This window comes from Cebus imitator, unplaced genomic scaffold, assembly GCF_001604975.1.
Source record: "Cebus imitator isolate Cc_AM_T3 unplaced genomic scaffold, Cebus_imitator-1.0 Scaffold515, whole genome shotgun sequence".
Lineage (NCBI taxonomy): Eukaryota > Metazoa > Chordata > Mammalia > Primates > Cebidae > Cebus > Cebus imitator.
This window is the reverse complement of record NW_016107830.1, coordinates 1,354,684-1,381,246: the sequence shown is the minus strand read 5'-3', so window position 1 is coordinate 1,381,246 and position 26,563 is coordinate 1,354,684. Positions and strand designations below refer to the sequence as shown.

Below are 26,563 nucleotides of genomic sequence, written 5' to 3'. Positions count from 1 at the left end.
ACTTTGTTATGAATTAAAATATATTTTTATGGCTGAAATTGGTGTACAACCCTTTTGTATTATCCATTGCTTCCATTCAAGTTTAAACATTGTTTTTCTTTAGAGAAAGTACAGGTAATAATCCTACAGTGTCCTTATTGTGAAAAAAGTTAATTTCCTGATTTATATATATCACAGCCACTAGCATTAAAATAATGCTTTCTTAAACTTTCATATCAGAGTCACTGAAATTATTTTTGTTAGTGTTTTATCTGTGACTTGGGCTTATTCTACTGGATCTTGCTTAGAATACAGTTGGATTGAGATTGGTATGTGTTTGGAGTCCTGATCAACAAGATCATTTGCATTTTAGCCAAAATATATGGAGAATGAATGTAAATCAAATGTAACTCAATTTTAACACTTATTAATTGATCATCTATAATTTGTAAGATATTAGGTCCTGGGGATGGGGCAGTGAAAAAAAATTCTTGCCTACATGGAACTTACATTCTTGTGGGTTGGGACACAGAAAATAAATAGGATAAATAAGTAGAATATATAGTATATTACATGTGACAAATGCTTTGAAGAAAAATAAAGCTATGTGGGGGGCGGTTCAGGAAATACTGGGTTGTTGAGAGTAGGGGGATGGCAAGATTAAAATGTTAAATAGCCTGTGGAGGGAAGGTTTCACTGAGGTGAGGAAGTGACTTTGAGTACAAATCTGAAGAGGTTAGGGAATAAACTGTGTATATGCCAGAGGGAAGACTGTTCCAGATGGAAGGAGGCTTTTCCTTTTCCAGGTTCCCTTTTCAGATGGCTAAGTTTGTTGGAACCTTTACAGTTGGATAGATATGACTGTAAATTCACTCAGGCTTTTCTGCCTTGACAGAATGTCCAGCAAGGAAGTGAAGACTGCTCTAAAAAGTGCTAGAGATGCAATCAGGAACAAAGAATATAAAGAAGCTTTGAAACATTGTAAGGTAACCAGCATTTTTTTCTTCCTTAATAAAAGTATGTTACCCATTCATAAACATTATTGATTTGTAGTATGTGAATTATTTACTGTCCAAACACAACAAAAGTGGTAAGGCCCATTTAGTAGAACCATTAGAATGGTTGGACTTTTAACACCCAATTAGCAGGATAAACTACTACTGCCAAACTTAATTTTCTCTGTATTGGTAACTTATCAAAGCCAAGTTCTTAAAATCTGAATATCCTATAAATGTCTTTGGATAGTTGTATCATGGAATACTGCTGTATCTTAAAGTTTTCATTGTTTAATGATATGTAAGTGTTCTAATTCTGTTTGGTTTGTGGATGAGAGGATCAAGATTATAAAGCTCAATTTTATGCTGATGGCTATGTTTCTATTCAGAGGGAGAAACTGATCTTAGGGGAGAGACAGAGGGTAGTACTAGGAGTGAAGTCATCAGTAGGTGAGAGACACAATGGGATCCAGAGCTTGAGGGGGCCCTTTAACCCTTTTTCCATCTTAATAGGAGAGAATATAGGTGCCAATCCATACAGTGTTAGGCTTGCAGATTTGGTGGTGGGAAGAGCTTTCTTCTCTAATGGCTTCTGTTTTCTTGGTGAAGTATAAGATGAAACTGGGAGAAGACTTGGTTAGGAGGTTTGAGATAAAAGAAGGTATGAAATAGTTTCTTTCTCCTTTCCTTTCCTTTCCTTTCCTTTCCTTTCCTCTTTTCTTTCTTTCTTTTTCTTTCTTTTGTTTCTTTCTTTCTTTCTTTTTTTCCCTGGTGGGAAAACAAACAAGCTAGTAAGGATTGGAAAGATTAGCCAGTGCTAGTGATTGCCCATTTGAAGTTTCAAGCTATTAAAGCGAAATTGGTGAACTCCATTGTAGTTTTCTCTCTTCGTATTTAGCTTCTCAGGTTTGGAGATGGGAATGATAGGGTTCAACTATGGATGAAGAGAAAGATGAGAGGAAAGACATGCAAAGGAGTTGAGGATGTAATGACAAGGGAGTGAGGACAGTGATGAGTCCTGGAGTCTGAGCTGGATAAGGGTAATGAGAAATGAGAAGTGGGCTGATAGGCAATGGAAAAATGGGTTAAGGTAAAAAAAAATTAGTGAGGACGGATCCAAGATGGCCGATTAGGAGCAGCTAAGGATTGCAGCTCCCAATGAAAGCACGGAGGGTGAGTGGACGCTGCATTTCCAGATGGATTTTTATTGCCCACAGAACATGAGATTCCCAGGCAGAGGAGCCCCACGGGTCATCAGCGTGGCTGTTTTGGCTGGTGCAGTGGGTCTCCGCACAAAATTCACAGGTCCAGGCACCGTTTTAGCTGGCTACTGGAGCTCCTGGGATACAGAGTTGCCCATTCAACTGATAAAAAAGGGGACTGAAACAGGGAGCCAGGCCAGGAGATTCCTGGGCAAAAAAGTGCCGCGAATCTCAGTGCGGCTGTTTCAGTCAGCACAGTGGGTCGCTGCAGGGGAAATCACACAGATTCTGGTGCCTTTAAAACAGGCGACTGGAACACCTGGGAGTGTTCAGTTTTCAACTGAAAAAAAGGGGTCTGAGGCAGGGAGCCAGGTGATCAGGCTCAGCTGGTCCCACCCCTACAAAAAAACAGCAATCGGAAACACTCTGGATTGAGAGTTTCACAGCAAGCACAGCTGAATCCAGGATGGTCCAGCTCTGTGGGGGAGGGGCATCCACCATTACCAAGGCAGTCCACCACTACAGAGGTAGTCCACCATTGCCGAGGCAGCCCGCCATTACAGAGAGAGTCCGCCATTACAGAGGTGGGCCGCCACTGCCAAGGCAGTTCTAACTATACCTGTATAAACAGGACTGCAGGGAAGTTCACATGGCAGCTGGGCGGAGCCGACAGTAGCTCAGCAAAGCCTCTGCAGGCAGACTGTGACCAGGCTGCTTCCTTCAGGGCAGCCCTGAAAAAAGGCAACAACACAACAGAAACTTATAAATAAAGCCCTAAGTCCCCAAGACAGAGCACCTGGGGGAAAAAAAAAGGTGTTTATGAGTTCTGCTGCAGCAGACTTAAACATACCTGCCTAGCAGCTCTGAATGAACAATGGAGCTCACAGCTCAGCAGTTGAGTGCCTATAAAGGACAGACTGTCTCCTCAAGCAGCTCCTAGACCCCTGTATATCCAAAGAGTCACCTCCTAAAGGAAAGCTGAGACTGACATCTGGCGGATATCCTTCTGGGACAAAGATAGCAGAAGAAGAAACTGGCAGCAACCCTTACTGTTCTGCAGCTGCTGCAGCTGATCCCCAGGCAAGCAGGGCCTGGAGTGGACCTCAGCAGTCCTGCAGCAGAGGGACCTGAATGTTAGAAGGAAAACTAAGAAACAGAAAGAAAGAACTTCATCATCAACAAACTGGACTTCTACTCAGAGACCCAATCTGAAAGTAACAACTACAAAGACGACAGGTGGATAAATCCACAAAGATGGGAAGTAACCAGCGCAAAAAGGATGAAAATACCCAAAATCAGAAAGCCTCTCCTCTCACAAGGGATCACAACTCCTCACCAGCAAGGGAACAAGGCTAGATGGAGAATGAGTGTGATGAATTGACAGAAACAGGCTTCAGAAGGTGGGTAATAACAAACTTCTGTGAGCTAAAAGAACATGTTCTGACCCAATGCAAAGAAACTAAGAACTTTGAAAAAAGATTTGATGAAATGCTAACGAGAATAAACAGCTTAGAGAGGAATAAAGTGAATTGATGGAGCTGAGAAACACAAGAACTTCGTGAAGCATACACAAGTTTCAACAGCCAAATTGACCAAGCAGAAGAAAGGNAAAGGATATCAGAGGTCAAAGATCAACTCAATGAAATAAAAAGAGAAGGCAAGATTAGAGAAAAAAATGGTAAAAAGGAATGAACAAAGTCTCTAAGAAATATGGGACTATGTGAAAAGACCTAATCTACACTTGATAGTGTACCAGAATGTGACAGAGAGAAGGAATCCAAGCTGGAAAACAGTCTTCAGGATATTATCCAGGAAAACTTCCCCAACCTAGCAAGGCAGGCCAATATTCAAGTCCAGAAAATACAGAGAACACCACAAAGATATTCCTCAAGAAGAGCAACCCCAAGGCACATAATCATAAGATTCAACCAGGGTTGAAATGAAAGAGAATATGCCAAGGGCAGCCAGAGAGAAAGGTTGGATTACCCACAAAGGTAAGCCCATCAGACTCACAGTGGATCTCTCAGCAGAAACCCTACAAGCCAGAAGAGAGTGGGGGCCAATATTCAACATCCTTAAAGAAAAGAACTTTCAACCCAGAATTTCATATCCAGCCAAACTAAGCTTCATAAGTGAAGGAGAAATAAAATCCTTTATGAAGACGTAATTACTCAGAGATTTCATCACCACCAGGCGTGCTTTACAAGAGCTCCTGAAAGAAGCACTAAACATAGAAAGGAACAACCAGTACCAGCCACTCCAAAAACGTACCAAATGATAAAGAGCATCGACACAATAAAGAAACTGCAGCACCTAATGGGCAAAACATCCAGCTAGCATAAAAATGGCAGGATCAAATTCACACATAACAATATTAACCCTAAATGCAAATGGGCTAAATGCCCCAATCAAAAGACACAGACTGGTAAATTGGATAAAAAGCCAAAACCCATCGGTGTATCCAGGAAACCCATTTCAAATGCAAGGATACACAAAGGCTCAAAATAAAGAGATGGAGGAAGATTTACCAAGCAAATGGAGAGCAAAAAAAAAGCAGAAGTTTCAATTCTTGTCTCTGATAAAATAGACTTTAAAGCAACAAAGATCAAAAGAGACAAAGAAGGACATTACATAATGGTAAAAGGATCAATGCAACAAGAAGAGCTAATGATCCTAAATATATACACACCCAATGCAGGAGCACCCAGATACATAAAGCAAGTTCTTAATGACTTACAAAGAGACTTAGACTCCCACACAATAATAGTGGGAGACTTTAACACCCCGTTGTCAGTATTAGACAGATCAACGAGACAGAAAATTAACAAGGATACCCAGGACTTTAACTCAGACCTGGAACAAGCAAACCTAATAGACATTTACATAACTCTCCACCTCAAACCCATAGAATATACATTCTTCTAAGCACCACATCACACCTACTCTAAAATTGGCCACATAATTGGAAGTAAATCTCTCCTCAGCAAATGCAAAAGAACGGAAATCATAACAAACAGTCTCTCAGACCACAGTGCAATCAAGTTAGAACTCAGAATTCAGAAACTAACTGAGAACCACACAGTTTCATGGAAACTGAACAAGTTGCTCTTGAATGTTGACTGGATAAACAATGAAATGAAGGCAGAAGTAAAGATGTTCCTTCAAACCAACAAGAATGAAAACACAGCATACCAGAATATCTGGGACACATTTAAAGCAAGTGTCCAGAGGAAAATATATACCAATAAACACCCACATGAGAAGCAAGGAAAGATCTAAATTCGACACCCTATCATCAAAATTGAAAGAGCTATGGGAGCAAGATCAAAAAAACTCAAAACCTAGCAGAAAGCAAGAAATAACTAAGATCAGAGCAGAACTGAAGGAGATTGAAGGAGATAGAGACAAAAAACCCTTCAAAAAATCAATAAATCCAGGAGCTGGTTTTTGGAAAAGATCAACAAAATGTACCACTAGCCAGATTAATAAAAAAGAAAAGAGAGAAGAATCAAATAGATGCAATAAAAAACGATAAAGGGGATATCACCACAGATTGCACAGAAATACAAACCATCATCACAGATTATTAAAAACAACTCTATGCACATAAACTAGTAAACCTGGAAGAAATTGATAAATTCCTGGACACTTGGATCCTCCGAAGCCTAAACCATGAAGACGTTGAAATCCTGAATAGACCAATAACAAGGGCAGAATTTGAGGCAGCAATTCAGAGTCTACCACCCAAAAAAAGCCCCGGTCTGGTTGGGTTCACAGCCAAATTCTACCAGACATACAAAGAGGAGCTGGTACCATTCCTTCTGAAACTATTCCAAACAATCCAAAAAGAGGGAATTCTTCCCCAATCATTTTATGAGACCAATATCATACTGATACCAAAACCCGACAGAGATTCAGCAAGAAAAGAAAACTTCAGGCCAGCATCCATGATGAACATAGATGCAAAAATCTTCAATAAAGTACTGTCAACCCGATTGCAACAGCACATCAAAAAGCTTATCCACCATGATAAAGTAGGCTTCATCCCGGGGATGCAAGGCTGGTTCGACATACAGAAGTCTATAAACGTAATTCACCACATAAACAGAACCAAAGACGAAAACCACATGATTATCTCAATTGATGCAGAGAAGGCCTTTGACAAATTTCATCAGCCCTTTATGCTAAAGACCTTCAATAAACTAGGTATTGGTGGAACGTATCTCAAAATAACAAAAGCTATTTATGACAAACTCACAGCCAATATCATACGGAATGGGCAAAAACTGGAAGCATTCCCTTTGAAATCTGGCACTAGAAAAGGATGCCCTCTCTCACCACTTCTATTTAATATAGTATTGGAAGTTGTAGCCAGAGCAATCAGGCAAGAAAAAGAAATAATGGGTATTCAAATAGGAAAGGAGGAAGTCAAATTGTCTCTGTTTGCAGACGACGTGATTGTATATTTAAAAGATCTCATCATCTCAGCCCAAAATCTCCTGAAACTGATAAGCAACTTTAGCAAAGTCTCAGGATGCAAAATCAATGTGCAAATATCACAGGCATTCCTACACACCAATAACAGACTTAAAGAGAGCCAAATCAAGAACAAACTGCCATTCACAATTGCTACAAAGAGAATAAAATACCTAGGCATACAGCTAACAAGGAACATAAAGGACCTCTTCAGGGAGACCTACAAACCACTGCTCAACGAAATAGGACACAAACAGATGGAGAAACATTCCATGCTCATGGTTAGGAAGAACCAATATCGTGAAAATGGCCATACTGCCCAAAGTAATTTACAGATTCAATGTTATCCCTATCAAGCTACCAATGACCTTCTTCACAGAACTGGAGAAAACTACCTTAAACTTCATATGGAACCAAAAGAGAGCCTGCGTAGCCAAGTCAATTCTAAGCAAAAAGAACAAAGCTGGAGGCATCACATTACCGGACTTCAAACTATACTACAAGTCTACAATAATCAAAACAGCATGATACTGGTACCAAAACAGAGATATAGACAAATGGAACAGAACAGAGGCCTCAGAGGCAACACCACACATCTACAATCATCTGATCTTTGACAAACCTGACAAAAACAAGCAATGGAGAAAGGATTCCCTGTTTAATAAATGATATTGGGAAAACTGGCTAGCCATGTGCAGAAAGCAGAAACTGGACCCCTTCCTGACACCTTACAGTAATGTTAACTCTAGATGGATTAAAGACTTAAATGTAAGACCTAACACCATAAAAACCCTAGAAGAAAATCTAAGCAAAACCATTCAGGATATAGGCATAGGCAAGGACTTCATGACCAAAACACCAAAAGCATTGGCAACAAAAGCCAAAATAGACAAATGGGACCTAATCAAATGCCACAGCTTCTGCACAGCAAAAGAAACTGTCATTAGAGTGAATTGGCAACCAACAGAATGGGAAAAAATTTTTTGCAATCTACCCATCTGGCAAAGGGCTAATATCTAGAATCTACAAAGAACTAAAACAGATTTACAAAAAAAAAAAACCAAGCAAGCCCATTCAAAAGTGGGCGAAGGATAAGAACAAACACTTTACAAAAGAAGACATACATGAGGCCAACAAACATATGAAAAAATGCTCATTATCACTGGTCATCAGAGAAATGCAAATGAAAACTACATTGAGATACCATCTCACGCCAGTTAGAATGGCGATCATTAAAAAATCTGGAAACAACAGATGTTGGAGAGGATGTGGAGAAATAGGAACACTTTTACACTGTTGGTGTGAGTGTAAATTAGTTCAACCATTGTGGAAGACAGTGTGGTGATTCCTCAAGGACCTAGAAATAGAAATTCCATTTGACCCAGCAATCCCATTGCTGGGTATGTATCCAAAGGATTGTAAATCGTTCTACTATAAGGACACATGCACACGAATGTTCATTGCACTGTTTACAATAGCAGAGACGTGAAGCGAACCCAAATGCCCATCGATGATAGACTGGACAGGGAAAATGTGGCACATATACACCATGGAATACTATGCAGCCATAAAAAACGATGAGTTCGTGTCCTTTGTAGGGACATGGATGAACCTGGAAACCATCATTCTCAGCAAACTGACACAAGAACAGAAAATCAAACACCACATATTCTCACTTATAGGTGGGTGTTGAACAATGAGAACACGTGGACACAGGGAGTGGAGCATCACACACTGGGGTCTGTCAGGGGGAAATAGGGGAGGGACAGCGGGTGGTGGGGAGTTGGGGAGAGATAGCGTGGAGAGAAATGCCAGATATAGGTGATGGGGAGGAAGGCAGCAAATCACACTGCCATGTGTGTACCTATGCAACAATCTTGCATATTCTTCACATGTGCCCCAAACCTAAAATGCAATTAAAAAAAAAAGACAAAAAAAAATCAGAGAAATCAAAAGTTAAATATTTGTTACCATGGGACTACAGTAATTGAACTGGGATGGTAGGAGAGGAGCAGAATGGTACTATGCTGGAAATTCAGATTTTGGATGGGTGAGTAGTATGGAGAACAAATAACTGAGAGGCCACAGTGTTCAGTGGGACATCAATGTGAATGTTAGAATGAATACAGGCATTGAGGTGGAAAAGAAAGATACAGAATTTTCACTGAAGGAAAGGGGAGTTAGGAAGTTGGTAGATTGTAGCAACAAGAAGGCTCTTTTTAGTAGTGTAGTTGTATAGATTGAGGCTTCAAAGGTAATAGGGTTGTTGAAGGAGGAAGGAGCAGAAGAGGACTGTAGGTGCCAGTGTGAGCAAAGAGAAGCTGTTTCTTACCTCCTAGGTCTATGGCATGTGAAATGTAAAAGAAGCCAACTGCAACCTGTAGGGTCTCTAGAGGAATTAGCCACATTTTCATTGAGGCAGAACTTGTTGTGGTTAAAAGAAAGGTTGAAAAATATGGAGGGAACTTGGCTGATCCAGATTGGGAGTTCCAGAGGGCACAATGAAGAATTTAAGAGAGTGGTAGGGAGGGAATTGGGCAAGACTGGGGCATATACATGGCAATATGAGGATGAGGGTCTAAGAAGTAAACAGGTAAAGGATACCCTTGTGAGATTTACGTTTCTGGTGGTGACTGATGGAGCCCAGCAGAGATGCAGGCCATGATAGTACTAATCCTGATACCAAAGAAGGTGGGCAGTGTGTTCCAAATGGGGACAGGTTGTGGATGGAGTACAAGAAGGGAGGAGGGGCTGTTTCCTTCAGCACTAGGTTTATCTAATTGATGCACGTGAGTCTGTTTCAGTTATTATATATAGCACCACTGTAGCTCTCTTTTTTCTGTAGACTTTCTGCAAAATTCAGTTATGAGTTCCACCAAATAGTTCAAAATTTATAATAGCTAGACCCAATTAGTAAATGCAAATGGATAACTAATCAGTTCTAAATGCCTGATTACTAATTAGTAACCCAGAATCTTGGTTGAGACTAAATGAATTTTTAAGTAAAAGAATGTTAGCCTTTGCTGTGGTTTTGTCTGATCGTCACCTTGTCTGCCTGTGATGGCACTTTATCACATGATATGAGTATCCCTTCAGGGAAGACTGCTCCAGTTTGTACAGTTAGGTACTTTTTTCTCTATGTTTTTTCAGAGTCTCATATTTGCTTTCACCACATTGTTGGTAATTATTTTCTTAAACATCCATTTCAGATTCTGAAAACCTGGTCATCAGGCAGGTAGTTGGTACTTAGTAATTGCTGGTTGAATATGGCATTTTGTTCAGCAGTTAAGTGCCAGCCATTGTACCTGGTGTTGGGAACATAAGCACTAATAAGGCCCCAGTGTTTAGAGCTTAACTGTGGTAGTTACATCATTGTTGTGTTTTGTTAGGAGGCAACATTATTATGTTGAAGTCAAAATAAATAAACAGATATCTAAATTTAATGTTTTATTTTGGGAAGCAAGTATTGCGATTTGAGGCATACACACACAAGCTAAGTGGTCTTTTGTATATCTGAAGAACAAAGAGAAGGTTGGCCATTTTATTGGAATGAAAAATGTTATGTATTATTTGGAAAGAAAGCTCATTAGTACTAGAAATAGTAGGTAAAACTAGCTTAGAGTCATGGCAGCTACTGGGGAAAACTGGTCTTAGGGTTACAGCAGGCCCTCTCCGTAGCTGGGCTTTTGGAAAATTTAATTCTTGGAGCAGGTGTTCTGAGCCCTGAGTGCCTTTCCTCCTGGTGCTCCCTTTACTCTGACTTAGGTAACAAGAATGACCCAATTTGTGTAATCAGTGTGTTCACAGATAGAATGGAGCTTGTACTGCATATTAGGGACAGATTATTAGAAGTGTTATGTGGATGCACTTAAGTCTAATAATCTGACTGGCTCAACTCATGAAAATGTTCTTATTTTCTGTAGAATAAATAAAACCTTAAGAGGCTAATTTCATTTTTGTTATTGATTTTGTTTTTCTTCCCCTAAAACATATTTGCTAACGGCTTCAAGCTATTTTATTTTACCTTAGCAAGTAGTTGTTATTTCTGAAAACAATATCTCTACATATAATTTTTATACCAGTTGGCAGATGTTGTTTAAACATTCATTGCTACTACTTATTTTGAACATATTTGGTATAGTCACATTGGGGTGTCTACTTTCTTAGCCTGTAATCTCAAGAAAAATCCATGTGTCTAATATGGGGAAACTATCATGGTAAAGGAAAATGTGAGAATTGGATTAAGTGAAATGAGATGGAGAGCAGTTTTGTGAATTTGATCAGTAGCAGTATGGAGACAGGCAGGATGATTGAGTAGTTGCTATTCTTTATATATCTAGCATTCTCAAAGAGCATAGGGAGACATTTGGTGGAGGTATCAGTATCATTTGGGCAGCTTTAAAAAAAAAAAAAAAACCTTCATATTTCAAAGCCATTATGGTCACTTATACAGTCCAACTTTTTCTTTCCCTGAGGAAACTGAAAGCAGATAGGTTAAATGATACTCTGAAGGTTGCCCTGTTAGTGGTAGGTACAGATTTCCTGACTCGTAAGTAGACTTTCTGTTATTGTTAGTTCATTTGCTTCCAAAATTTAATGACCTCCTCTTTTAATTTTTTTTTAAATCAGACAGTGTTAAAACAGGAGAAAAATAACTATAATGCCTGGGTTTTTATTGGTGTTGCTGCAGCTGAACTAGAACAACCTGATCAGGCCCAGGGTGCCTATAAAAAAGCTGCTGAATTAGAGCCAGACCAATTACTAGCTTGGCAGGTAAGTAGAAAAAAATTTTTTTCGGTATTATTGGAATGGATTTTTTTTTTTTTTGCATTTTTCAAAATACCGATAACAACATTAAGCTAAGCATTTAGACCTACATTTGCCCCATGTAAGAAAAAATTTAAATTTATTAGTTTTCTAAACCAAAATCTTAGTTTAGAAAAAAAGTGGTGCAAAGGTTGTTTGTTAACACTATTTAACATCCTGCCTAATGGATGATTTCTAAATGTGAGCACTCAAATATCAATCTCTACCTTAGTTACATACGCATGCAAAAGACTTATCCACAATGTTATTCTTTATGCTTACTGAGGAAATATGTTTTTTAATGTTTCCTAAAAATAAAATAATATAAAAATGTTAATGTTTCTATTTTTGAGTGAAGGTTAAATTCTTTTTTTTTTTTTTTTTTTTAGATTCTCCAATTTCTTCATATTTAATAACTTTGGTATCTCAATCACACCTTTGAGACTGATTAATAAGAACTTGAGGATATCTGGTAACACATTTAGAGAAATAGCTGCTTTTATAGTATACTGAGTGGTTTAGGATACCTACTCCTTCTTTGAAGCAAAAATGACAATTTTCACAGACTACTTGATTTTTTTTTGATCATATCATAAAGGTAATGTCACATAAATTTTAAAATTAAATTTTCACAACAACCCCTCCACCAATGGTAACTGTAGAATGGTTATGCTAGTTAGCTTGACTATGTTGGTTATTTCACAATGTATACATATATCAAAACATCAAGTTACATTTTTTAAAAATATACAATTTTATATGTCAATGATATATTAATAAAATAGTTTAAAATATATGCTGAAATTAAAAAAAGAAAGTGTCACATAGTACTTTTAGATGGTAAGATTGTAAAATAGCTATTAAAAGTGTTTATTATTGTGAAACACTTAAAATGAATTTTCAAAAGAAAAGGGAATGGTATAACGAACCCCTTTATTCCTGTCATGCAGACTCAACAATATTCAATTTACCTGTGTCCTCCAACATCCAGTTTTTATATTTAGGGGCAAATCCCAGACATATCATTTCATTTGTAAATTATAATAATCTTTTTTCATGAATAATCTTTATAGTTTATCATATTATTTAGCAAAATAAATGAATGTGAGAACAGCAAATGCTTTAGGAAAAAGAATAATCACGACTACTTCTTCTTTTAGGGGTTGGCAAACTTGTATGAGAAATGTAATCACATAAATGCTAAGGATGACTTACTTGGTGTTTACCAAAAGCTCCTGGATCTTTATGAAAGGTAAAAAATGTATGAGGAAAGTCCAGTTTCTTTCAAAGCTGAAATTTTAATAAACTGATTAAAATTCATATAGAAGTATTCATACATTTGTTACAGAATTATTTGTGATTGAAATAGAATCAAAACATTATTAGTAAAAAGACTAATTTTAGAACTCTAGTATTATTTTCAGACAATTTAATGAAAGACAATATTTCTTAAACCTGTTTTTTATGAGGAGCTCATTTTAGAAAATTTTACTGTAGTATGAAAGAAGATATGTTCTAATCTAAAATTGTACCTGAAATTGTTAATGGAATACTTAAATTTTAGTGTTTTAAGTCCTTGGTTATTTTTATTAATCAGATTCAAAATCCTTTTGTGTGTGTGTGTGTTTTGTTTTCTTCTAAGTGTTGACAAACAGAAGTGGTGTGATGTCTGCAAGAAACTAGTGGATCTATATTACCAAGAAAAGAAACACCTAGAGGTTGGTGAATGATTTTCTCTCTTCTTTTAATAATAGATGGGATTCTATGCTTTTGCTATTTTTATGTATTAACAGATTAAAAATATTTTTATTTGCAGATCATACATTTTGACATTTTTATATTTTGGACAAAATAATCATTGAAAATCTCCTTCTTTAATAGGTGGCACGAACATGGCACAAGTTGATAAAGACACGGCAGGAAGAAGGCGCAGACAACCAAGAACTTCATCAACTATGGAGAAAGTTGACGCAGTTCCTGGCTGAAAGTACAGAGGACCAGAATAATGAAACCCAGCAATTGGTATTGACTCATTTATTCCTCAAGTTTGTTTTTGAAAGTTGATCATCTAATTGAATTTAGAAAATGGAAACATAATTGATTATTGTCATTTTAATTTCTACTTCCCTAATAATGTTGAGTGTCTTTTCATGTGTTTATTTGCATCTGTATATTTTCTTTGGTGAAGTGTCTGTTCGTATCTTGGCTCATTTTTTATTGGGGTTGTTTCTTTTTATTGAGTTAAAAATTTTTTTTTTAGGTTTTTTGGGAACAAGTAGTATTTGATTACATGAGTAAGTTCTTTAGTAGTGATTTGTGAGATTTTGGTGCACCCATCACCTGAGCAGTGTACACTGAACCCAGTTTACAGTCTTTTATCCCTCATCCTCGTCCCACCTTTTTCCTTGGGTCCTCAAAGTCCATTGTATTATTATTATGCCTTTGTGTTCTCCTAGCTTACAGTGAGAACATACAATGTTCTTGTTGTATGTTGGCTTATGAGTGAGAACATACGATGTTTGGTTTTTCGTTTCTCAGTTACTTCACTTAGAATGATAGTCTCCAGTTTCATCCAGGTTGCTGTGAATGCCATTAATTCATTCCTTTTTATGGCTGATTACTGTTCCATTTTGTGTGTGTGTGTGTGTATGTGTGTTTATCACAATTTCTTTATCCACTCATTGATTGATGGGCATTTGTCCTGATTCTGTATTTTCACAGTTGTGATTGTGCTGCTATACACATGCATGTGCAAGTATCTTTTTTGTATAATGACTTCTTTTCCTATGGGTAGATACCCAGTAGAGGGATTGCTGGATCAAATGGTGTTCTACTTTTAGTTCTTTTTTTTTTTTTAAAGGAGTGTCTCACTATGTTGCCCAGGCTGGCATGCAGTGGCACGATCTCGGCTCACTGCAACCTCTGCCTCCTAGGTTTAAGCAGCTCTCCTGCCTCAGCCTCACAAGTAGCTAGGATTACAGACATGTGCCACAATGCCTGGCTAATTGTCGTATTTTTAGTAGAGACAGAGTTTCACCATGTTAGCTGTGCTGGTCTTGAAGTCCTGACCTCAAGTGATCTGTCCACTTCAGCCTCCCAAAGTGCTGGGATTACAGGCATAAGCTACCACGCCCTGCCTACTTTTAGTTCTTTAAGGAGTCTCCACACTGTTTTCAATAGTTGTACTAGTTTATACTCCCACCAGCAGTGTAGAAGTGTTTCCTTTTTGTCATATCTGCACCAACATCTATTGTTTTTTAATTTTTTCATTATGGCCATTCTTGGAGGAGTTAGGTGTATCACACTGTGGTTTTGGTTTGCATTCTCCTAATCATTAGTGATGTTGAGCATTTTTTCATATGTTTGTCAGCCATTTGTATATCTTCTTTTGAGAATTGCCTATTCATGTCCTTAGCCCACTTTTTAATGGGATTGTTGGGTTTTTTTCTTGCTAATTTTTTGAGTTCCTTGTAGATTCTGGATAGTAGTCCACGAATTACATTGGAAATAGGACATTCAATGATAATTCAATGGATGCTCAAAAAAGGAAAGACCGTATGTTAGACTAGGTATTCTGTAAATGTACAATTTTAAATTCATAGAGGCTCTTTTAGATAAAGTCAGAATTATTGGCCTGTAGTCTCATATGGAGTCTGGATAGTATGGAATTTGTACTCAGTGTATCAGAATTTCATTCTCTTGTGTTGGTAAGAATCCTCGATAAATCAGTAACTTAATCACTATAAAAAAGGAAACAACTGCTATGGTGTCTAAAAAGTTGTACCTTTAAAGGTGTGTTCCTTTATACTTCTGAACTAAGAGTACTGAATTACTTTGACGTTTAACAATTCCACTGTTTAGAGTATTTATATTTTGTATTTAGAGTATTTACACCTGAAAAAAAGTCTTATATTGTGCAGATTTTAAAGTAATTGAAAAGATTTTTTTGAAAGACTAAAAAAATAAATTGGTTTTGAAGCACTTTGGAAAATATATCCTTTTTTTTTATTTGTAAGTTTAAAGGTCAGTTTAATTTCTTATTATAGTAAATAGCTACTCAATGTACACTTGTTAAATTGAGTAGAATTTTTAAATAAATAAATATAGGCTCTATATAGGATAGGAAGTTCATTTCTTTGTATATGTGTTTGTTTGTTCACTCATTAATTTGTTCCTTTATTCAGAAAGTATTTATTGACTACCTGTTGTGTGTCAGGCAGTGTCCTAAGTGCTGCAGATAAAAATGTGAGAATAAGATTTCTGCTTTTTGTGTGATAATGTGATTTATGTGTGCATAGATTTGGTCGTGGAAAAAATTGAGCAGTCACAAATACAGGCTCTGTGTAGGATAGGAAGTTCATTTCTTTGTAAATCTGTTCATTTGTTTATTCATTAATTTGTTTATTCAGCAAATATTTCTTGACTACCTACTATGTGTCAGGCAGGGTCCTAAGAGCTGGGGATAAAAATGTGAGAATAAGATTTTTTTTTTTTTTTTTTTTGTGTGTGTGTGTGTGTGTGTGTGTGTGTGTGAGATAACATGATTTATCTGTGCACAGACTCAGTTGTGGAAAAAAAGAACAGTGACAAAATTAGGTAATTTACTGGTTTCTCTTAAATTATGTAATACCATAAAATAACTTCATTATTTTCCTTAAAATAGGGTTGGTTACCAGAATACCAAACACATTCCAAAATAAGTAAAATGACTTTTTGAATTGTCTTTCCTACCCTCTTCCATGAGAGAGAATTAATTATACTTATGATTTTAAGAATTGATTTCTAGCTGTTAATAATAGATAAAGGATGGAGGATTTATTGTTACCTTGAATACTGAGTATTTAGAAAAAAATGTATCACAGATTTTTCATTTGGAATAATTTTATTACTGTTTTTAAAAATCTGTGGTAGACCATTTTGAGCTATGTTTCCTTATTTGTAAGATTATTAACTTTATCAGGGCAGTAACATTTTACTTATTTATGTAGACTTTATACCATACTTTCCAAGCAAAATTTGAGATACGGATTTTTGGTATTAAGTCATAGTATTCATTTTAAAAATGCAGAACATGTAGCCAAATGTGTGGTATGAAGGGCTTTATACCATTTGCCTTGGATTCTAGTATTGCTGTTCTTATTCAAGACATATTTAGAAGGCCTCTTGGCCTTCAAAGTCAGATAATACTGCATAAGAAAAGTGTTGGAATGTTCTTCAGAGTCAGTACTGCAAAAAAGAAGTGATGGAATGTTCTTTAAAGTCAGTTAAAACTGCATAAGAGAAGTGATTTCATTACGGTTCAGTCATATCTCTGCTTTTCTTTTACCAAAAGTATCACATGATTTTATAAATATTTTTTAAAGGTTGAAGATTTGCTATCATTGAAGATATTTCAAAGAATGTGCTAGTGATTTCAGAAGAGATGTTTTAAAAATGATATGTGAGCAGTAGTAGCTATACTAGCATATAGAACTATTCTCTGGTGGAATGCTTTGTAGAAGACAGCAAGTACTTGCAAGCGTGTTTTGTTAAGTTAATGGTATTAATGTATAGTTGTTACTTACCAGTTCAGTACAGTTTGCTGTCCAGTTGGAGTTAGAATGCATTCCAAAACTTACATATACATTCTTTCCTCATTGAAGTTGTCAGGGTCAGACTGGAGAATACATTTGCAGCTAATTGAAGGTGTAGTTCGTGTAAGAGGGTCTTATACATTTAATCATTTGTCATTTAAGTATGATATCGATGATAGCTTTTTTATTTGTTTCAGCTTTTAACTGCTTTTGAGAATGCACTGGGATTATCAGATCAGATTCCTAGTGAAGATCACCAAATACTTTATAGGCATTTCATTCAGAGTTTATCCAAAGTAAGTTGATTTTTAAATCTGTAATGTGACATGTATGTATTTCTAATTAAGAAAGTGTTCACAACTATGTTTTACGACTATTAGAATATAGTGTATTTTTCTTTTATATTTTCAAGTTTCCTCATGAGACTGCTAGATTGAAGAAGGCCTGTGAAGGAATGATAAGCATCTATCCTACTGTACAGTATCCATTAGAAGTGCTTTGTTTGCATTTAATTGAATCAGGTAATTTCTTCCTTATTATAGGGTGTGTCTTAGAGGTATATGATTGTATGAGTGATATTATTAATCAAAAAATGTTTCAGTGCCTACCATGTTTAGGGTGTTCTTTCTGTGTTTCTGGACATAAAACGAAGTACAACGTGTAGTCTTTGTGTACATGAAGAGACTAATAAATATAGGAAAGTACAGTAATACAGAAGAATTATGAATTTCCAGATTTATTATTGATCAGTGAAATCTTTTTGATGCTGGGAATTGGAAGGGGTCTTGAATTTTTTAGATACTAGATAAGCAGGAGTGGGGAAACATACTCCAGCTGGCATGAGCAGAGATGTGGAGCTATGTGCATTTTTTAGGAATGGTAAAATTGGTTTGCTTGCTATAGTGGAAGAAAGAACTAAAATAAATAATATTTTGGCTAAATAGGTCAGTCTATATTACACAGAGCTATGAATATCACAAAAAGGATTTTTGGAAAGTTTAGCTGCCTCAGTGTTGATGTTATGTGATAAGGACAGTGTTATGAATACTGTAATATTATAAAGTAATTAAATTCCTGAATTATCTAGTTTTTTAATGAAATAGAGCATCTTCAAGTGGGAGAATTTATCTCTGTGTATACTTCATGCTCTTGCATCTTCATGTACTTTCTCTGGGGAGAAGAGGGACGTGGTGACAATTAGCTTGCGGGAGTTGGCAAATCTGTAGCTGTGGATATGTTCTATATAGGGCTGGTACTCTACCAGTTTATAAGAGGTTGGCTATATTGGCTTTTCCCACCAGCCTCCTTCCTTTTTTGTCAGTGTCTGTGTTTGTCAGATTTTTTTTTTTTTAATAATCCTAATTTTATGCCTTGAGGTGAACAAATTCACAGAAGTTAGTCACTGAACTAAAAATGAAATAAAAATATTAGTACATACAACAGTGTGGTAGTGATTGTCAGTTATTGCAGAGCTTTACTAATCCATTTAATTTTTTTCACTTTGTTGGTAAATAAGTATATACATGAGACTGCTTTTTGTGTGAATGACCTTCACATGTGTCATAGTAAAAAAAAAAAAAGGGTTGGAAACTACTGCTAGAGATAACTGTGAAGGAAAACTCCTTGGGAGAAAATGACCATTGCACCTATCTCAGTTCTCCTCACTTTAACTCTCCTTTTAAGCTCTCTTTTACTTTTTTTTTCCCCTGGTGTTACCTTTAGCTCTGTTACCTTCAGCTCTGGATTTTTTGGTGACAAGCAGATGCCCTTTGCCTTACTTCAACTATGTCAAAGATAGACTTAGGAGAGTACCTTTTACTACTATAAGAAGAAAGAGAAAGTAAAAAGTATAGTGAGTGGAGTATAAAGTCTTTTTTTTTTTTTTTTTTTTGAAAAAAGAAAAAGAAAAGAAAGAGAGAAAGAAAGAAATAAAAGAATGAAAGAGAAAAAGAGGAAGAGAAAGAGGGAGAGAGAACGGGAGTCTTGCTTTATTGCCCAGGCTAGAATGCAGTCTAAAAATGGGTATTGAAAACCTCTTTTATGCCAATAATTGTGCTTAACAATGGAGACAGAAAGGAATAGGGAAGGAAAATAACAAACAAGAAGCCAACCAATATTTCATTTAAACCTGTGAAATGCTATGCAATTACTGAGGAGTGATTTACTTCCAATTATGTAGTCACTTTTAGAGTAGGTGTGATGTGGTACGGATAAGAATGTATGTTTTGTGGATTTGGGGTGGAGAGTTCTATAAATGTTTATTAAGTTTACTTGTTCCGGGTCCGAGTTCAAGTCCTGGATATCCTTGTTAATTTTCTGTCTCGTGTGAGTGGAGTATAAAGTTTTAAACTAACGTGGTGTGTAGGACAGACTGTATAGAAGGTGGACTAGTTCGAGTAGACATAGTGATACTAGGATTGAATGAACTAGGAGTATGACAGTGATAATAGAAAGGAACAGATGAGTGAAAAAAATGGAAGTTATTTCTTAGAGGTAAAGGGAGAGAAAAATCAATTTTAACTTTCACCTCTCCTGAAAAGTTGGCCTAATATGGCATGATAATTTGTATGAAATGTAGGTTACTAAGAGGAGATGTTAATGGGACAGTCAATGGGAAATGCCCATCAGTGGTTTGCAGATGAGAGATCAATGCTAAGGCTAGACATATGGTTTTAAAATCATTTGCCTGTAGGTGAAAAGGAAGTGGAATGGTTGCCATGAGAGGAGGACTAAAAGGAAAAATGCTGAGAACTGTGCTGTGAGCAATGCTGGCTGGCTTGGAGGGAAAGAGATGAAAAAGAGGAAGGGAGGAAGGAGAAGGGGTGAGGTCAGAGAAGAAGGTGGGCTCTGAGGAGAAGCAGCACAGAAGACAGGGAAAGAGCATTTCAGAACAGATTATGATGGTCTGTCTTGACAAATTGAGCCAACTAAGTTTATGATTATGATAAGGCTATTTTTTTTAAAATGAAAGTGATTGAATTAGAGCTTAGATTACAGTGATGGGGCAAGAATAGAAAAAAGTGATTAGCAGTTACACAAAGGAAAGTGAACTCGGCTAACTGCATTAGGGAGTAGTAGGATGAGAAAACGAAGCCTGCAGAGGGGTTAGTAAGTTTTTAGAGGGGAGGGAGAAGAACTGCAATAGCTTCCTGGCAGGAGTGTTTTAAGAAGAAAGAGTTAGTAGGTTAGTTAGTTAACATTATGAGTGTTGCATTGAGGCCAAGGAGGATGAGGTACACCAAGCACAAGGAGCTTACTTATGAAGCCTTGTGATTTTCTTTTTCTCTGACAGGAAGCTTAGTTCCAAAATCACCCAGTTTCTTCCAATTTTAATATAAGACTCAGTATGTCCCAAAGATAAGTAGGCTGATTTTCTTTATCATATGGCCCCGGTGTCAATTCTTTTCCCCTATTCTGCTGTTACTGTTGCTATTGAAAAATTATTGGCTGGTATTCACTCTTTTCTCTCTGTTTTTTGGTCGGCTATTTATGGTTTGCACCATTCTCTCAGTCTTGGCTTACTCACATGCCAAGTGACACTGAATATCTTGAAATTTCTTTCTGAGGGCTTACAGAATGCTTTCTCAAGAAGCATAAACGTACTTATAATGTAGACTTGTTATTATATTCCAAAAAGCCTACAAAATGATAGAAAAAATAGGATCAACAAATAGTCTACAGAGTTTTGGACATAAATTCAGCAGTTGACAAAGTACTCTCATGAAGACATAGTGAAGGAATTATACTGATGATTCGAAAGTGTCTTGGTTTAAATGAAAAAGATTATTTTTGAATAAGGTTCTAGATTGGTATTGTGCAGAATGGAAAGGAAAGAAGGTCTATATTACGGCAAAAAAGGACTGTATATGTGTAGTAAAACCAGGGAAGTGTTCTTTCCATTCTGAATTGTTGGTTGCAGGAATTTGTGGAATTGAGCAATTTAGGTTTAGGTACATTTCAAGGTAAAGTAGTATTCTTTGGGTGGAAGTTCAATAGTTAATGCAGGACAGTAGGAAGCTATGACTAATTATTTGTTTATTTCTTTTTATTGATCCTCTAAACCAAACTTTCAGTATATGAAGAACTTCTGAGAATCTGTAAGGTCTTTGAAGTCTGAGCCACTCTCCTACAAAGTACTTCAATGACTGAACAATTTGCCACTTCACAGCAGTTAATCACTGGGTTGTCTTCCACAGAAGACAAATATATTTCATTCTCCTTTGCCTGCTTTGCCTGTTGAGAATTGAATATTCATTTTCAAAATGACTCAGTTTTTAAACCTTCATATAGCAAATAGTGAATGGCTTTCACAGTTGTCATCTGTTGAAATGTGTTTTAATGCTAAATGACCTTTTTTATTTATCTTATTTTGCTTTGTTGCTGCAATGGGGGAGGATAAGAAAGCTTGGTTTTTCAAATTCAAGCAGAAAAGAGCTGCTTTCAGATTTTGTGCTTTAAAACTATTAGAAAATCCAGGTGAAAATAAGGATATGAATGCCATCAAATTGTACATTTTTTTTTCTTCCTCTTTCAAGCTAGGTTTATTTAAAAGAAAAATTAGATAGTATTGATCAGTTTCTTTGGGATGTCAGAAATGAATTTTTTTTTTATTAAATTGACAGTGTTTTTGTAGTAAACTTTAAGAAACAGAATTGCGTAGTTATTGCTTAGCATCCAACATGGACCTTTTCAGAATACCCTCTACCCTTGGAATTTTAGCCTTCATCAGCCCCAAATTTGGCTTGCTTTTTTGAGAAATAAAAATAATACTGTCTGACTGTTTTAAAGTTGTTAAATCTGGAACCTTAGAATCCTTTAAATGTTAAAAAGAGCAGATAAGTACATGATTTTCTGTTCAAAAGCAATGAAATCTATTTCCTCTGTTTTTGTCCTCCACCGAGGTATTTGCTTAGCCAGCATTCTCAACAAGAGTAAGTATGAAGAAGAGAAGGATTGGGAGTTGAAGCTGAAATATTCTTTATTTCTTAATACAAGGATCATTAGTTTTGTTATTACTGTTGCTAGTTTTGGGAACACTATAGAAAATTCCTCTCAGTGCCACTTGATCATATGCAAAGAATTGTTACCCAGGGCCAAACATGAGCATGGTCTCCCCAGATCTTATTTTGTTTTTATTGTTATGCCCCCAGGCTTTAGCAAAGTGAATATGTTAGGAGGTTTTCTTGTTTTAAAAGTTGTTTATGTTCATCTCAGCCTTTTGGCATTTTGGAAACTGTTTTCATGTACCAACCCACACTTCGTTTACCTGTGTGTTGTTTAAGGTACCCTAACTATGGATGATCATTGGAAAGATGCATGATTTTTTTTTTCCTATTTTCATCCAAGGTATATTTCCTGTAATACAGGCAGTTTATGTAGTCAAGGTAGTCTGTCATAAATTATGTGTCTATGGAGGAAGAATGTTTAGACTCAGATGAGTAGAGACAAAAGGTAAGAATTTGGTAGCTTTTTTATTAGGATGGTGAAGATATTTAATTTTTTATAGTAATTTTCAGCTGTTACCTATGAACAGACTAAGGCTTTTTAAACATCAATTTATGATAGTATTTCTAAAGGATTATCACAAAATTTCATGAACATCTACCATGTATCTCGGATACCATGCTGGTCTCTACTCTCCAGAGGTTACTATTTAGCCACAGAGGGAATAAAGGCAGAATATCCATGTTATAAGACTAACAATAAAGGTGGTGTATGGTATTAACAAATATTGTAGACCTGTGGTCTTTAAGTATGATCCCTGGACCAGTAGCATCAGCATCACCTGGTAATTTCTTAGAAAAAGAAATTCTTAGATCTTAACCAGACCTACTGAACCATAAACTTCAGGGATAGGGTTCAGCAGACTGTGTTTTCACAAGTCTTCCAAGTGATTCTGATAGTTTAGACAGTGTCTATTTTAGACAATACCACTGGATCAAAAGGGGAAAAGCCACTAGTTTGCTTGGGAGGATATAGGATGTAGGGAAGTAGACATATCTAATTTTGGAATTCATATTTATGGAAGCAGTGGTGAGAACATATTGACAGGAAGTTCATGCCTAGAAGCATAATAGTAGCAGACTGTGTCTTTTTTACTGGCTTACTAATCAAAGTAGTATTTCTTCCAATTTGTTTTCATTTTTACCAAAGAGTACTGAAGTTTTAACTCTTTAGCCATTATGAAATTTTTTTTAATTTTTGGTGATAACTTGGATTTCTGAATCGGTATATAACATATTACTAATGGATTATACATTGGTGTGCAAATGGTTTTCAAAAATTTGAAGTATATGAGCTAAATGGAATTATGCAAATAATTTACCTTTGACATCTGTGACTGAAACAGTGGTTCTACATGTGGTTTGGGCTTATTATGTGTTATGTAGTTGTTAAAGCATTGGGTCTTTATTTCAGGAGTTATTTTTGTTTCCCGTATTTACTGCTTGAAATCTGTCTTTTTAAGAATTCTCCTAAGTGATTAAATGACTTTATTAAAGTTGTGAATGCTATTCACCATTTATTCTAAAAACAGAAATTACCATTGTTTGTTTGTTTTTATGATTTTCTTGGATTGAGATTGGAGAAAATGGAAATGTTACAAAATATATAATGTTTTCTAAACTTTTACCAAAATAAATTTGAAATAAAATAAATGTAGGCATTGGATGACTATTTCATAAGTGTCATGATTCACTTATATAGAAAAAGATAGTTTTAGAAAAACGTGGAAATATGCTGGTGAACTTGTAGACTTAAGAGGAATGTGACTAAGTCTTTGTGCAGTGTCCTGATGAGTAACCTGCCCATCTTGTGATCCTTGGATGCTGGAAGAGTCCATTGGATCTGACTGCAATGCCTCTAGCAGTGCATGGTTGCCCAGTAAGAGAAAGATACTCTACTTTGACAAGGGCTCCTGCATTTAACAACCAAAATTGTTACAGCTGGCAAGCAGTAGGTTATGTGGCTTAGTCTGCTGGCAAGTAGCAAGTTTCTTCTCTGAAATTCTAAAGTGGTTTCTACTTCCAATATTTAAGAAGATGAAAAAGCATAATTTCTTAAATGAAATGTTAATAGTTTCTGCATTTGCTGGTCTATTTAAGTTTTGAATTTCTGGAATCAGCATGTGGTAAAGGATGTGTAAGAATATAAAGGCAGCTTTTGAGATTTAAGATTATGGGTTTTGGCATTTAGAAACTTGATATATGTATACTAATAACCATTTCTTTTAATTCCAGGAAATCTTACTGATGAGGGACAGCAGTATTGTTGTAGATTAGTAGAAATGGATTCAAAAAGTGGTCCAGGCCTCATTGGCTTAGGCATTAAAGCATTACAAGACAAAAAGTATGAAGATGCTGTTAGGAACCTAACAGAAGGTAAATGTACAGTGTATGGCATGTAACATGAAGTATAATTATTATTCAGTCAGTAGGCATTTATCTTTGAGCTTTCCTTTAAGGAATGTATATCTAAGGTGGAAGGGAAAAAAATGTACCTGCATACCTTGGACTCTGCCTGGATTTGAATTCTGACTCTGCTAATCACTAATTTTAAGACCTCAGAAAAGTTAATTAAACTTTCTGTGTGTCAGTGTTTTAATTTGTAAAATAGGGATATCTATATGTTTAGATAAATAAATAGAAAGATAGACAGATATGTAGATGTATATGCCTTAGGAACCTAGGCTTTAACTTAATCTTATTAGGTATGATGTTTCTGGAAGAACCTACATTCAAATTGTAGATCTGAATGGCAAATACAAGCCAGGTAGGTGGATGAAGGGAGTAAGAGGAACATTTTAGGCAGAGATGAATCTGTGAAATAGCCTGAGATAAGAGGAAAATTGTTCTTCAGAGAATTGCAGGTTGACAGGGGTTTGAGAATGAAATGTGGGTACAAGGGGGACAAGAAGTGAGATTGTAGGGCGACAAGAAGTGAGATTGTAGAGGGACCTAGCAAAACCTTGGTAAGGAGTTTGCACATTATCCTAACAACACTGGGCAATCAGTAAAAGATTTTTAGCAGGGAATTTTATAATCTGATTTGTATTTTTAGAAATATTCTGGCTACAGTGTAGAGAATGCATTGGGGTGGATGCCAGGCACTTGGAGTGATTTGGGATAAAGGTGGTGGAGGTCTGAACTGAAGTGGTATTGGTAGAGATGGAGAAAAATGTATGGAGGGGAATTAATTGGGACAGAGAATCAGTGTGACTTTGTAGCTAATATGAGAGATGAAGAGGGGAGGAATCTGATTTGGAGAGTAGGCGGTGGTGCCGTTCATCTATGTAGTCTCAGAATGTGATTGTCTTTATCCTTTTAGGATTAAAGGAAAGCCCTCTCTGCACAACTGGATGGTTTCATCTGGCAGAAGCCCAAGTCAAAATACATAGACCTAAAGAAGCTATTCTTTCATGCAGTCAAGGTATTTTTGATACTTTTTGGATTGACATATAACCTAATTTGTTTTTATTTTAAAGGACAAAGATAGTGATTTTAAAAACCAAAATGCTATATTTTGTATTTTAAAATGCTAATTTTAATTTCACTGAGGTTAAATAAAAGTCTGCATGCATGTCTACTAGTGTATTTGTTTTTAAACTGACAATGAATATTTAGCAAAATTTTCCTGCATTTGAAATATTGACATAGTCAGTTTAGGCTTGGGTCCTCTGCCTTTGTAATAAGGAAGTTTCTGGTGTGTCCAAGACACATGTGTTCTTAATTTCCCTGATACAGAGAGGGGAAACCTTAGGCATCTTAGAGCATATCTGAATGTGACAGGGTGAGGGGTGGGGATAGGAAATCATGAAAGTGGTTCACTGTTTCTGACCCACCTGACAGCTGGCCCTCTGTGACTGAGAAATAGTTCACCTTGGTCCATTCTAATTCAGCTTCTTTCCCCTTCCAGTATTCTTAATTTCTTGTATTTGTTACAGGTGCTTTGGTTATGGGCTAACCTTTATTGTTTAGCAGATATAGATAGCCATTGGCGTTTTTTTAAGGATGTTCAGTTTCATTATATATTGTGTGAAGTTAGAGGTTTTAAATTCAGATATGTTCTGTTTTAAATTCAGGTCTTTCCATAAGGAATTCAGGGAAGAATTTAATTTAGCTTTGAGTTATTCTTGATGTATATTGTTTTGAAAATTTATGCTTATTGTATCTGCAATTTATTATATGTCATCCTTTAAAAAGGAAAAAAAAAACTGAAGTGATATGCCTGTCTTCATTTGGATACCTTTAATTTTCTCAGCTCTGAAGATCATAGATAATCATGGTGCGTCTGGTGGCAGTCTTTACCAGAGGAATCTTTGTCTTCGTTTGAAAGCAGAGGCTTTGATTAAACTTTCAGATTATGAATCTTCAGAGGAAGCAATTTGTACTCTCGATCAGGTAGTCTTATCAAGTTTTCTTCAACTTTGGTTAGTTTCCAATAACCAGGCAACAACCCTTCTCTGCCTACCACAAATATTTACTTATACAGATTTTGAGTTAGAGGTATGAATTCACCACATCTGCACTTTTGT

At 36.2% G+C, this 26,563-nt stretch overlaps 1 protein-coding gene across 3 annotated transcripts in view; it reads left to right on the top strand.

Moving 5' to 3' along the window:
* The window catches only part of TTC37 (tetratricopeptide repeat domain 37), a 95,241-nt gene that overhangs the window by 8,880 nt on the left and 59,798 nt on the right, over positions 1–26,563 (top strand). For all 3 annotated transcript variants that reach the window (XM_017514100.2, XM_017514101.2, XM_037733307.1), the window contains exons 3-12: positions 875–965; positions 11,282–11,425; positions 12,619–12,710; positions 13,101–13,176; positions 13,340–13,480; positions 17,229–17,327; positions 17,444–17,552; positions 24,270–24,410; positions 25,357–25,458; positions 26,290–26,429. In XM_017514100.2, coding sequence (XP_017369589.1) covers positions 875–965; positions 11,282–11,425; positions 12,619–12,710; positions 13,101–13,176; positions 13,340–13,480; positions 17,229–17,327; positions 17,444–17,552; positions 24,270–24,410; positions 25,357–25,458; positions 26,290–26,429 — 1,135 coding nt within the window. The remainder of the gene's footprint in view (positions 1–874; positions 966–11,281; positions 11,426–12,618; positions 12,711–13,100; positions 13,177–13,339; positions 13,481–17,228; positions 17,328–17,443; positions 17,553–24,269; positions 24,411–25,356; positions 25,459–26,289; positions 26,430–26,563) is intronic.